Source organism: Pseudonaja textilis, chromosome 1 (assembly GCF_049901715.1).
Source record: "Pseudonaja textilis isolate UNSWEBS1 chromosome 1, rPseTex1.2, whole genome shotgun sequence".
NCBI classification, from domain to species: domain Eukaryota; kingdom Metazoa; phylum Chordata; class Lepidosauria; order Squamata; family Elapidae; genus Pseudonaja; species Pseudonaja textilis.
This window is the reverse complement of record NC_141990.1, coordinates 150,805,501-150,819,573: the sequence shown is the minus strand read 5'-3', so window position 1 is coordinate 150,819,573 and position 14,073 is coordinate 150,805,501. Positions and strand designations below refer to the sequence as shown.

Below are 14,073 nucleotides of genomic sequence, written 5' to 3'. Positions count from 1 at the left end.
GTATTTAAGGACTATATGTACATTGCCTGTGTATTTGTGTATGTAAATATGTAGCCTTCCTGGGTACACATTTACATATAAAAATATTATGACATCACCAAGTAGGATGGGATGGGATGAAATTATTCGGAAGGCATCATTCCAAGGTATGGTGTATTTGGAATTTGGGATGGTCTAAAAGGCAGAATCAATCTTTTATGCCTTGTGAAATCTTATCGTTTATTTTTCTCCTAATTATTTCACAGGGGAACCACCTCATCCAACCCCAAACTTTTGCCCATAGGATGTAATATGAGATTCAAGTGTCTGTAAGAGAAGTGATGGAAAGCTGCACATGTCCCTAGGCCATGCCCTATTCTTGACCTTTGACATCCAGCATACATGACCCCATCACATCATATTTGTGGTCCCCAGCAGGAAGTGTTGATAGGAATAAAACCTTGGCAGTGCAGGTAACATCATCACCAGTAATCCCAAATTATATATTTTTTTATTTACTGCCAAAAGAGCCAAATAATTAATGACAAATAGAAACAGGATTGGCCACAGTGAGTTTTGAACAAAATAGTTTTTTTGGTTGGATCCAGCATAGCTGTTTCTTTTGTTCCTGTGACTGAAGAATATAAAAAAGTCAGCAAAGTTAATGGAAAAGATATTGATCTTAGAGACAATTTTCTTTGGCTGGGTAGTTACCACAATACTTTTAAGAAAAAAATAATAAAATCATTAGTAAAAAAATGGATTCATGTGCAACCCATGTACGCATTTCCTTTTTTTCCTTCAAGCCATCTGTGAAGACAGTTTTTACTGTGGTTTTGTTACTAACACATTTCAAATGACAGTCTTGCTCTGGCATAGAATGCTTAGTATAACAGAATTTCCTCTCTTTTCAGCTGAGCACTTTAGGTAGGATTGTGTAATATTTTCAGAAAAGGAGACTTCCCTTTCCCCATTCTCCTTGTATGGCAGGCTAGTGGGAATGGGATTTAAACACTCAACTGTGCTGCTTCCACCCATATGTCTTCTGAATTTTAAAGTCATTGAAATATTTAAACTGTGGATAGATTATTTATTTTCTACCCCCTGTAGGCATTTTAAGGTAGATACTTTTGCGTGAATCGATACACAGTGAACCAAATCTCTCTTCAGACAATCAGAACTCACTGAAACGCCCTGTCCAAATAATAAGGAGATGTTTATTTAAAAGTTATATGATAAAATGGAAAGGGGAAAGTATTTTGGTGCACTCCATATAGAAGTAAATAAACTGAATAACTCTTATGGTTCCTGCTGTTTCTTAGTCAAATCTAAGGATCATCTGAGGAGAGTTTCAGCTTTAAAGTATGGTAGTATCCACATCTCAGACTGTGGTGGTATATACAATGGCAAATGGACAAGAGACAACATATCATATTTAGTACAACTGAGGGGAGATGTGGTTTTTCCCTATTTCAGCAGAGATTGGGAGCATATCTACAGTGCTGTAGAACTGGCGCATTTCAGTGGCCCATTTGCCACTGAAGGATGCCAAAAGATCCAGAACTGAGCACTCTTCCTTTTTTTTCTATCACCATTTCTCTTTCTAACTCTGAGCTAATGAAACTAGTCACTCATCTCTCAACATAAAGTTCTTATATTAACAATCAACAGGATGGTTTTTTCCAGTTGTTTTAATGTTATTGCCTGTTTAGACATTTTAGCTAGAGTATAAACTAACTATTCTACACTACTTACTAACATAAGCTGCCTACAAAAAAACAACAACCCCTATTTATGTGGGCTAACAATAAAATGTGTTCCTATTCCAGTTTGTCTTTAAACTCACAACAGCCAAACAACAAGATCACATCTTCCAAGCTTCTCATCTTGAGGAGAGAGATGGTTGGGTGAAAGACATCAAGAAGGCCATCAAATGCATTTTGGGAGGGCAACGGTTTTCCAGGAAATCAACCAAGAAATCTATCAGGCTTCCTGAAACCATCAATCTGAGGTGTGTTCCAAAGCTAAACACTGCTTATATAAGTGGAAAATGGGAAAATACTTTTATTTCAAAAGTTTTATTTTTATGCGGCAGCTACAGAAGCAGCTGCTTGAATTATTCCTTGTTGAAACTTGCCATCCAAATTCCTATTTTTTTCTACATCAACAAGCTGGAATTAAAGCATACCTTATATATGTTTTGGTCTCAGAAAAAAAGGGGTGTTCCCCCCCCCCTTTCTTGTTCTCAGGCAGCTTAAATACTTATTTTGGCAACAGTTCTGAGCCAATTTCAGTTCTGAGCCTTTTGTTCTTATTACTCTCTCATCAGGACTCAGATTTTGGGGGGGCAATATGTTGACTTTGTAAACTGCTTAGAGAGGGCTGTAAAGCATTGTGAATCGGTATATAAATCGAAATGCTATGCTATTATTATCACAGCTCAGCATGTTACTGCTTTGTTTTAAAACACTTGTTTACTTCTTGCTGTTTAAAACAAATCTCAGTGTGTGGTTATATTATACCTTTTGTTTTGTGCACAGTGCTTTGTATCTCTCTATGAAAGACCCTAACAAGGGGATACGGGAAATGAAGCTGGAAAAGGACAAGAAAATATTCAACCACTGTTTTACAGGTAGGAAGTTGTTAAGAATTGCTTAAAGAACAACAAAATAGGTAAATTAAAACATATACTTAAAAATGGAACTGTAATGTATTTTTAAAAAAAACAGAATTATAGCGATGACATAAAATAAGAAATAAAAGGCAGCAAATAAATTGCACAAATAAATAAAAATAATCTGAGGCATTCAATTCTAGTGATAAGGATGTCCTGTCCTATCCTTATAATCAAATTGCATTCCAATATTTCTCAAAATAAAGAATATATGTTACAGTCCACTTTTCTAAAAGCTTGGTAGCTATTAACTATTACATTTTTAATCCCAGGCATATCTAATATTCTTACTATCCAACTTCTTGTCACAAAACATGAGTTACAAAAATAATTAAGACTGCATGCTTTCCAGAAATTGATGAGTCTACCAAAACTTTGTAAAAGGAAGAGAGAAGTGATTTCAGTTGATTGAAGAAATTTAGAGTACCCTTTATAATGGGAAGTACTACAAGGAATTGTTGCTCCTCCTTTCAACTGCTAATGATTACAAAAACTTTCTCTGAAGACATCAGAAAAACATTCGCTTCAGTATTTATTAATTCAGAATAAGGGAATAAAGAGTTGGAAGGGACTTTGGAAGTCTTCTAGTTCAATCCCCTGCCCAAGCAGGAAACTGTACCATTTCAGACAAATGGTTGTCTAAACTCCTCTTAAAAACCTCCAGTGTTTGAGCATTTACAACTTCTGGAGCCTAGTTGTTCCACTGATTAATTGTTCTAACTATCAGGAAATTTATCCTTAGTTCTAGGTTGCTTCTCTCCTTGATTAGTTTCCATCCATTGTTTCTTGTCCTACCCTCAAGTGCTTTGGAGAATAGCTTGACTACTTCTTTGTGGCAGCCTCTGAGATATTGTAATGCTGCTATCATGTCACCCCTAGTTCTTCTTTTCATTAAACTAGAAGTTTGCAATCTATCTCAGATAAGATTCAGAGTTAATCACCATCAGGCGATTTGCTTTTCTGTTTTCTTAATGCTTACCATATCTACTACTTTTTTATGTATCTTTGGTGACCATCCTTTGTTCTTCCCCTTGTCATCAGGTAGTTCTGTGGTTGATTGGTTACTGTCAAACAACTCATTACGAAATCGGCAAGAGGGTATAGTGCTGGCATCTGCCCTATTGAATGAAGGCTACTTTCAGGCTGCTGATGATACATCGAAGACTGCGCTTCAAGGCCTATCAGAAAGTTCCTTCTTGGATTTGGAGGATGCCTATTATTATTTTGTAAGTGTCAAGATGTTGTCTTCTTTATGTAATCACAGAAAAAAATTCTGGAGTAAAGCTATCAAACAAGCAATAAGAAAAGCATCTAGTCTCATCTAATGCATTACTTGCTCTCCCTATCTCACTCTTTTTTAAACAAAAAAAACAAAAGCTGTACTCATAGATATATATATATATAGTGTGTGTGTGTGTATATCTACCATTTAAAAGAAAAAAGAAAACATTGCATTAGATTAGACCAGATGCTTCTCCAGCTACCAGTCTGAACAACATATACACTCGGTAAGAATTGAAAATTGAAACTTCTTATGCTTCCATGTGCAACACGTATAAATTCTGCACTAACTTTACTCCCAGAGTGATTCTGGCATAAGGCTTCAATAAATTAATAAAATCGATAACTTTCATCTCCCTCATCCCCCAAAAACTGCACCAAATTTGCAGTCCAAAGTCACTCTCTTGAATTAATTGTCTTTATTTTTATATATTGGTGAATGCAAATCAGGCACTTCAGGTACTTTTAAGTATCTGTTAAAAGACTTTTTTTTTTTTTACTTTGAGGCTGAGCTTGTGTGAAAACATCCGCCAAGCTAATTTATGTTTTCGATTACAGTAACAGCAGCTTGCATTACAAAAGTATAGAAATTGCAGAATGATTTAATAATTAAATTGTGCCTTAGAATGAAATTCTAAGCACATCTATATCAAACAGAGTGGGGATTTACTTAATTTTGAATAGATGTGCATAACTTTGTCCTGTTAATCTGTCAGTCAGTTATAAAGGTTTCTGGCATTTATTAATTAAAAATATTTTGATAACTTCTTCTTAATAGAAATGTGATTCAGCATTTTATGCCAAAAATAAAACATAAATGGAGAATCACCCTCTTTATGGAGGCTCTGAACTGAATCAGTACAGTATAGAATTCCTTTGTAGTAGCTGTCATTTCATAGGAATGTGTAATGTGTAATTGTTGATTACAAATGTATAGACTTTGCCATTGTTTCTTATCACGTGATAGTTAACCATAGATATTAGTCCAACATATATGCTTTCTGGAAACAGAGTCAATCCAACCAAACTTCAGATATTTTTGCTTCTTCTCTGTTAGAATTGCTTAACTTGTCCCACAAGTGAGCTTCAGGAATAAATTAACCATGGATCTGTTTGCAAAACATCTGCTGATCAATCTGATGATAACCACCAAGGGTTTTTTTTATCAGCACTTGGAACATGATCTGTAAATTGAACCATACCTTCCTCAATCAACCACTCCATATCCTGCAGCTTAAAAACATTTTCCACTTATATTCTATGGCATGAAATATTATTCTGGATGGGAAAGAAAGATGAAAGCTGCATAGATGTTTTACTTCTTAAATTCCAAATAATGATAAAAGTTGACCTCTATCACCTCTGTTTTATAGTCAGACCAATAGTCAGACCAATCTAGTATAGCTTAAAACTGGACTCACACAACATGTCCTCTATTAGCTAGAAAATAGTCAACAATCTGATAGACCATCCACTGTGGCCATAATCTCCATAATGCCATAAACCATAGTGGCTAAATTGTTGAAAATACATTCAAAAAATTGAAGGTGATGCATTACTAGCATTGAGTTTCACTCTATATGTTTGTACAAATGCTGTGTTAAAAAATTACTTAGGATCCTGATTCAAAGGTGGTATTCAGCAGATTCTGACCAGTTCTGGAGAACCAGTAGCGGAAATTTTGAGTAGTTCGGAGAACCGGAAAATACCATCTCTGACTGGAGATTTTATGGTATCCTTCCCCTGCCACGCCCACCAAGCCACGCCCACAGAACTGTTAGTAAAAAAATTGGAATCCCACCACTGCTACACATTATATAAGTTTGGTAAGATAGAGTGGCCACATACTACTTGGAAAAAGATGATCTTTTACTTAAAGGACATTTAATAGATAGATTTAAGTCCTTTATTTTGGCTGCTGCATTTTCTACTTGGCCATACTTACCCTAATCTGGCAAGGTATGTTAATAGTGTTTCAAGAGATCATACTTGGTTGATTGAACAACACTGATGTCAGTCCTTAGCCTATCCTCACCAAGCCGAATAGCTTCTTTTTGTCATGCACTTTCACTTTTCCACCCAGCTGTATAATTCTGTGTATTAAGACACAAGCAACAAACTTTACAGTCTCTTCTAACTGAGCTCTTCTTATAATATGAGCCTCAGCTGCTCATTTGATTGATTGATTTCATTTGGGTGGGGGGTGTTACAGGTAAGTTGCATAGGACTAGGCAAAGTCTGCCAAAATCTGTTTATAGCATAAAAGATAAAGTTAGTAATATATTTGTCAAGAAGGAAAAGCAGCTATGGCAAACTACGAAAAGAATTTTTTGTCTGTTTGTCCTCTGCTCTAAAGACAAAGTGGATACACAAAAAAATGTCCCTATTGAAATAATTGGTAGATAAGCCAATGGCTTCTCTATTCTTTACAACAAAGTTTTTGTTTTTTTAAAATGTCCAACTAACGCTAGCATTGTTTAACAGCCTGAACTATTCTAGGAGACATTTATCAACTTGGCTTCTTCAATGTCTTCAAATAGGTAGACAGTGGTTTCTTCTGTGAGGGCAACTCCAGTGATGATGACACAATCTTCAAGGAAGAATTCAGAGGCCTGGTGATCAAACAGGGTTGTCTGCTGAAGCAGGTTGGTGTATATCTTGTTTTTTTGTTACATAAAATATAAACTTAAGTAATATATGTGTGTGAAATCAGCTGGTCTAAAAATATCACCAAAGTACTGAACATTCTCTGAATTTTCCTGGCTACATTCTGCACCTGCAGCATCATGCACTGTAGCACTGCTAAACAGCAATCAGTTGCTAGTGGGGATACAGTCACTCTGCAAATGTTCTGAGCTAGCTTGCCAACCCCATTCACCAGCCCCTAACTTGTTTCAACCCACAGAACAGAATAAGAGGTGGAAGGCTTTTTTGAAAAGGGAAAAACAAAGCTCAGATGCTTTTGAGGCAAAAAAATAAACATCAGAAGGCAGGACTGGTATTGAAAAGTCTAGATTTACTGAACATCCATGCCAGTTCTCTGAGCTGATTATTACTGGTATATGAGTAAATGATTTTTTTTTAAAAAAAAGATGTCATCTGCCCTTGCAACAGCTTTGGAAAGAGAGCTAAAATATAACAGTCATTTTCCTCAGTAGTACAGATTAAATGTAACACTCATCTGATGTCCCAATTGTTCCAGACAGAAGGATCTGGCTTTAATAGAATTACAATAGGACTTCACATAAAATAACACCGAAAGACTTAAAAGCATGTGACTCATTGAGTTTCCGACTTGATTCACGCTGTTGTGGCAGAAAATTTTAAAATCGCAATGTTTTGTGGAAATGACCAAGACCTACAGCAGAATTGATGATGAGTTCTGAAACGACTTTCAAAGCCATAAAGTTTGACTCTTATTTTTTGCTACCCATATTTAATACACTAGTAAATTTTACTCAGAGAAAGACGTAACCTTTAACTAATTAAACTTGAAGCATTTTATATCTATTTCATTAAAAATCTCAAATTACCAGATGTAAAAGTCTATTTAATTGCCTTTTATGCTGTCCATTTTGCTTTTTGACACATTTTCTTTACTTTTACAGCAAGCTTTTTACTAAGCATTTTTAAGAAAAAAAAAAGGGTGGGGTGGGGTGGGAAAGAAACACAAAAAAAGTGGGGGAGACAAAACCAGAATTGATTTTTATTCATATTTTTATTAATAAAAAGCAAGCTTGACTATAAGTTAGGAAGACAATGCAAACACTGAAAGTTTGTATGTACATAATTGATGTGATTCATATTAAATGTAATTATATGATAAATACATACAGGTGGCTGAGTTTAAATCAAAGGTGGACAATCTTTTGATGGTTGGGATCTATATAGTTAAGGAGGCAACAAGGCAAAACAAACTGGGTAGAACCACACATACCTGAGAGAAAGACAAAAGTGTTTCTACTCCCCCTTCCCTCAATACCCTCCCACCCTCTATTTGGAGGAAGGACAGATAGAATATATTGTTTTAAAATAGTAAATCCATTTCCTAGTTTGCATTACAGCTGCTTCTGTTTGCCCTACACATACTCAAAAATATGGGATTATGGAATCATCAAATTCAGCCAAATGGTAGTAATCAAAAACAAGAGGGCTCTAAGACCTGCAGAAAGGGAATTCAGCAATCACTTGTAGTCCTAAGGGTAGATGTTATTGAGCCTGGTTTATGTCATATGTAACGACATAGTGATAAACAAAATAATCAATTTGATCATCAGAGTAAAGTCCAATAAAATCACTGGAATCTTTGCTATTGATTTTATCAGAATGAGAATAATTTAAAGTATCGTGTTCAATTGTGAGAATAAGGCTTGGTAATAGTTTGACATTTATGCCTGCACATAAGAACATTAAAAATTATGCTTTCTTAAATATTTGTTTAGGGTCATAGAAGGAAAAACTGGAAAGTGCGGAAATTTGTTTTGAGAGAGGACCCCGCCTACATGCATTACTATGATCCTGCGGCGGTAAGTGGGTATATCATTCAACTTTGTTGAAATGCTATGTGGTGATGAAATCTCCTTCTGAACACTGTAGGAATAATATGTTTATTAGTAATTTACTATTAGCACCCCTAATTTACTACTAGCACCTATCCTTCATAACAAAGCTCAAGTACGTTTTATCAGCCTTAAGTGATGTGGTAACTTTTTGCATCATTTAATGATGCCCCTTTCCTGAGTAGATAACTCTTGTGGATTTGTATAGTTTTGCACATTTGTCTCTGGTAGTACTGAACTTTAACACCCAGAATCAATGGTAGTTGAGGTTTTTAGTTTTTGATGTCCACCACATCTGGATGTCATCTGTGTGAGAAAGACTGCTCCATTGTCTCTGTACAGGAATAAATGTTGTTATTCTTCAAACACTTGGACAACCAAAAGTATTCTTTTATGCACATGTGACAACAAAACTGCAGAGATAATGGGACCGTGCCTCTTATATCTTTGGGTACCATCTCTATTTCTCCCTGACCTTTTTGTGTTGAGCAAAGAACTCTGAAAAGGAACTTGAACAAGTCTTGTCTTATCTATTCCTCTTCAGCCTCTTTTTCTTGTTGTTATTCAGTCAAAAAAATTTACTGAAAGAAAATACATTATCATTTAGCTGTTGGAAATCCAATAAGCCACAAAGTTATTTGTAATAATAGGGAAACTGTAACCTAGGGCAAATTGTTATGAAATGGTTCCTCACAAGGAGGTTCCCCAGGTCAGATAGTTCATGAAGAGATCTTTAAATTAATATGATGCTGTTTCTTCTAAGCCACACATCTGACTAAGATATGTGAGTTCCTCCCTTCCTTCCTTCCTTTTTAAAAGGATCCCTTCTGATATCTTGATGAGGTCAGGAAAGGGATAAGCAATATATAAGGAAGTATAGGGCTTGTGTGCACAGTGTGTAAGGTCCCATTCACTACAGTTTATTCTTTATAGGTTTCCTTAAGAATTTCTATAAAGACTCTGTCTTTGCTCGATATGTCAGCAAAACTACTCATACATATCTACTCCAAATAATGTCCCAGAACTTGATTTCTTTTCATTTTTTTCTTTATCCATTCTCTCAAAATACAAACCTCTTTTGTAAATCCAACAAAGGAAAATTATCTCCTGGTTTATTTGTACATCCCTTTTAATTATTAATTGTTCAATTATTGAGACATCAACTGGATTCTCTTGTGTGTGTGATATCTTTTTCCATGTCATTCTTCTAGCCTGTCTTTTCAAAATCCACTTTAAACAAGTCTTAGTCTTATCAGACAAGATTTGTTCCTCTCTAGCAACTTCTTAAAATTAACTTCAAGGTCTAGAGTTTAAAAATATCCTTAGGTACATCTAATGTTAAAATATTTTTCTTTATTTTGCACTAATAAGTCAAATTTAAATGTAATTCTCTTTAGCTGCAATGAAAGAGGTCTTCTCTAGTATTTTCTCTAGTGTTCAATCTTCAAAGTCTCATCTTACCTTTTTTAAAGAAAAATTTAAAGAGAATTTAAACAAAAAGTATTTTCCTGTGGGAAGGATTTTGATGGTTAATTCCAAAATATTATTTCAAATCCATCTGGACTCTTAGTTTATTTAAAACATTCCAAAATCAGAGTTCTAGTGACACTTTTGCTGCTTACTCCAAAAGAAATCAAATTAAGTGCTTAAAGTTTTATTTAAAACTTCTCTTACTAAGATTGAAGGAAACTCACCTGGTGTTGTAAAACCTATTGCTCCAAAGATTCCTTATAGCTGAAAAACAGTTAACAAGGAACTTCCAAAGTAATTAGAAAAGAGATTATGAAATCCAGTTTCCTTTTGAAGATATCAACCATGGTTTACACAGGAGAGCTATTGCCTCATATCCCAGAGCTCTAAATCTACTGTAAAACTGCTATCTTGCAGTCTCCTCATGAGAAGCAACTGTATGGAGCTTTTATGGTCAATCTCAAATATTCTCTTTATCCAGAGAGAAATGACAAAGAACTGGTCTACATGCCACTTTTGCATTCTACTGCTAAAAGCAGCACTGTCTTTAGATCACCATTTCGTTTCTGAAGTCTGGGTCTGCATGAATATTGAATGAAATTTCTTTCAGGGAGAAGAGCCACTTGGAGCCATCCACTTGAGGGGCTGTGTAGTGACGGCAATTGAAGACACATCAGATGGTAATCATTAAGCAGGAGTACTTAAGTTAAAAGCATTAGGGCAATTCTGGAGAGATTTGTGAAAAGTGAGGGGAGTCCCCATGAGATTTTGTACATTCCGATAATTTTAGCATACCTAATAACATTGTCTTTTCACTCCCAATATCTGGGAAAGTGTTGATTCCAAGGCAACCCTGATTTATTTATACATTAGTTCATTTATACCTTAACTATGAATAAATATAGATATCTTAATATTAACTTATGCATTTGCATGTTATATACGTAAATAGTATATTTTATATATTGTTGTTTTTCTACTGTCCGGAAGCAGGTGAGGTGCCCTCCCTCCTTCTCTCTCTCTCTTTGAGGTGGAATCCAATTCTGGGAGGTGGCAGGGCTTAATCTGCAGCTTAGCTTTAGGCCATAAAAAATAATAGTGGACCAATTGGTTCTACATAGATAAGCAGAAGGAGTGGCTTATAAAGGTAGAAAGGTTGTATGTGGATTAAATGGAAGCGCAAAGAGTTTCATGTATGCTTGTTATCAGGGGTGGGTTTCAAAATTTTTACCAAAGGGTTCCCTGCCCGGTTGCTGGGTGGGTGTGGCCCTGATGGGCGGGGCCTAGTCAGCCTCCTGCACCATGGTGCCGGGGGTGTTTTTGCCCTCCCCGGGCTCTGGAGGCTTTCCTCAAGCCTCCGGAATCTCTTTGGAAGCCGGAAACTGGTCCTTTTCCGGCCTTCCTGAACTTCTGGGAGGCCCGTTTTTCACCCTCCCAGAGCCTCCGTGCATGCCCTGCACTTACCTGCATCCAAAACGGGCTGTGTGGAGACTCCTGGGGGGGCAGGGGGTGGGTGGGGCCAGCAGGGAGTGAGATTTGGGGGTTCTTCAAACTGCACAGAATCTTAGCTAGGGGCTCTCCCGAACCCCTGCAAACCTCCAGCAACCCACCCCTGCTTGTTATCCAGTAAGAATGGGGATGAATTATTTCTTCTGAGGCAGAAGTACTGAAACAAGCCTTCTCCCTGGTCCTTTGTTCCCTTTACCTCCCTCCCCTTTTTTTCCTCTCCAAATCAGGCAAGAAAAATGAAGTGGAGGGAAACCTCTTTGAGATTATTACTGCAAGTGAAGTGCACTACGTCCTTCAAGCAGCCACTTCTGCAGAACGTACAGAATGGATCAAGGCCATTCAGCTTGTCTCTAGAACTGGAAAATGAAAGACTCTTGGTTTTAGCAAAAAGAAAAAGAAAAAAAGACAAACCCTCAGAAGAGATTTACCTGCTCAGTAGCTCTCTGTGAAGGAATATCAGCTGGTTTTAAATTAAAACTGTTATTTAACGATAGCTTGTTTTAGAATTGGCAGAATATTTAATGTTGCATAGGTCAGTTTTTTTCTATTTTCCTCTATCCCAAAGAGGAATGATAATCTATAGATCTTCAGATGCCGCTGATTAACCAGCAGTCAACAATATGGCCAACGATAAGGGATGGCGAGGGAACCAGTTTACTAGCATCTGAAGGATCCCAAATCCCGCAATTTTTTTGTTTAAAATGTAATCATACATATAATTAGGATCTTCTGTTACACTTTGTTTTCTTTTATATGGTAACTCTGAAGCAGATGGATGAATAGATATGATATCTATGTTATATATAATTGCTGCATATGGTGGTTGGGGAGAAAAACGTTTTCCTTGTAAACAATATTTTCAGGAAAATATATTTTTAATAAAGTTTAACAAAATAAAGCCAGCATTACTGTCTTTGCTAAAAACACAAACCTTCAGTTCTTTTGTTCAACTTAAAAAAAGCAATTTTAAGATGTGTGGACTTCAACATAATGGCTGGGAAATTCTTGGAGCTGAAGTCCATGCATCTGAAAGTTGCCAAGGTTGAGAAACACCGTTCTGTGTTCATAAATACCTGAGATCTTGTAACTTAAAACATGAAACTGTAAGTCAAAGATATTTTTCTATTTGATAGTAATAGTAAATATCTTACTAACTTGTACATCATATCCTCTGATACAAGTTCAACAAAAATGCATTTGCTAATTAAGGTATAAATTTGATTCTCTTCCGGTTTTTTCATAAAATAGTTGTTTTTTTTTAGCACAAAGTTGACAAGTTTTCCTAACAGATGTTTGGGAATTATAACTTCTAGAATCTTTCCATTCCTAGTATTTCTGGAGGGTATCGTATTAGAAAAGCTAAATGGCATTGATCCCGTTCTAATTCTATTAGACAGACAGACAGACCAGACAGACAGACAGACCAGACAGAGATATTAACAAAATTATGAAGACACAACGACTACAACTAGTAAACAAGAAATTTGCTTTTACATCTTTACAAGCCAGAAGAGCAATATTTGCAAAGTCAGCATTTTTCATAGCAGCTTAAAGATACTCCACACGGGGTTGTAAGGCTTCGTCGACGGCAGGAATCCGCTTCTCTGCGGGTCCCTGCTGTGCTCGCCAATCAAGGTACCCCGATCCAACTGGATTTGGGGTTGTCGCCACCCTGAAGGGGCAGCGGAAGACAGAGGAGATCCGAGCAGGGGTCTGGGGACATCGCACCCCCTCCCCAGCCGGCTAGACTCCCTTTTCCGAGACGGATGAGCGGCTGTCTCGGCAGCCATGAAGGATTCTTCAACCGGATAAGTTTGTGCAGGAGGAAGACTTAGAAGGAGAAGTTTTCTTGGCTAAACCAGGACATGATGTTACTTTTAAAGCACCCTGGAAACCTGACTTTGGATTGATACATTTGTTTCCCAAAAGAATTTGTAACATCGGCAAAAGTGCTGAAGGAAAGCTCACTACCCCTCCCTACGGAGAAAGCAAAGGAGCACAGAAAAACCTGCTCTCTAAAGGTAAAAATAAGCTCTTTGTTATAAGTGGGAAGGAGGACTAAAAAAAAAAAAAACAAAACTTTTTTTCTAAACTTTGCTGGAGGAGACGCCTTGAAGATTTCAAGACCATTAATTAATGGAAATACGGCTTTTAAAATATATCTGGGATTTTGCCTCTGGAGAAAAAGCTGTAAAGAGAAGAAGAGGAAAAAGTTTTGCTTGTTTGGATTGTTTGATAACTCTGACATTTGGAAATTACTTCAAGATTGAAAGCATCTGGGTTGTTGTTGTTGTTGTTTTTAAAAAAAAGAACTTATAATGGTACCACCGTTGATGAACTGAAAATGGAATATGAAAATTAAAAGAAAGACAACAAAGTGGCAAGGATTCTTTGGGAGCTGCCTTCCACTTTTTAGAAATGGCGGTTTCTACGTACCAGCAAACACTGGAGGAAGGAGAAGGAGAAGAAGAAGAAGAAAAGGAAGAAGCCATCTTTAATGGACTAAAAAGTTTGATTAAGAAAGAAAATGGGAAGGAAGGAAGGAAAAGGAGAATTTAAGATTTAATAAAACAACCAAGAAAAAGAAAAATAGGATGAAAA

The 14,073-nt window shown here is 36.4% G+C and overlaps 1 protein-coding gene across 2 annotated transcripts in view; it reads left to right on the top strand.

Annotated features, from left to right (window-relative positions):
* Positions 1-12,370, top strand: part of PLEK (pleckstrin) — a 60,811-nt gene extending 48,441 nt beyond the window's left edge. For both annotated transcript variants that reach the window (XM_087919286.1, XM_026712898.2), the window contains exons 4-10: positions 1,809-1,990; positions 2,520-2,611; positions 3,695-3,879; positions 6,475-6,579; positions 8,377-8,460; positions 10,574-10,643; positions 11,700-12,370. In XM_087919286.1, coding sequence (XP_087775412.1) covers positions 1,809-1,990; positions 2,520-2,611; positions 3,695-3,879; positions 6,475-6,579; positions 8,377-8,460; positions 10,574-10,643; positions 11,700-11,839 — 858 coding nt within the window. In that variant the 3' untranslated portion in view covers positions 11,840-12,370. The remainder of the gene's footprint in view (positions 1-1,808; positions 1,991-2,519; positions 2,612-3,694; positions 3,880-6,474; positions 6,580-8,376; positions 8,461-10,573; positions 10,644-11,699) is intronic.
* Positions 12,371-14,073: the final 1,703 nt, after the last annotated feature.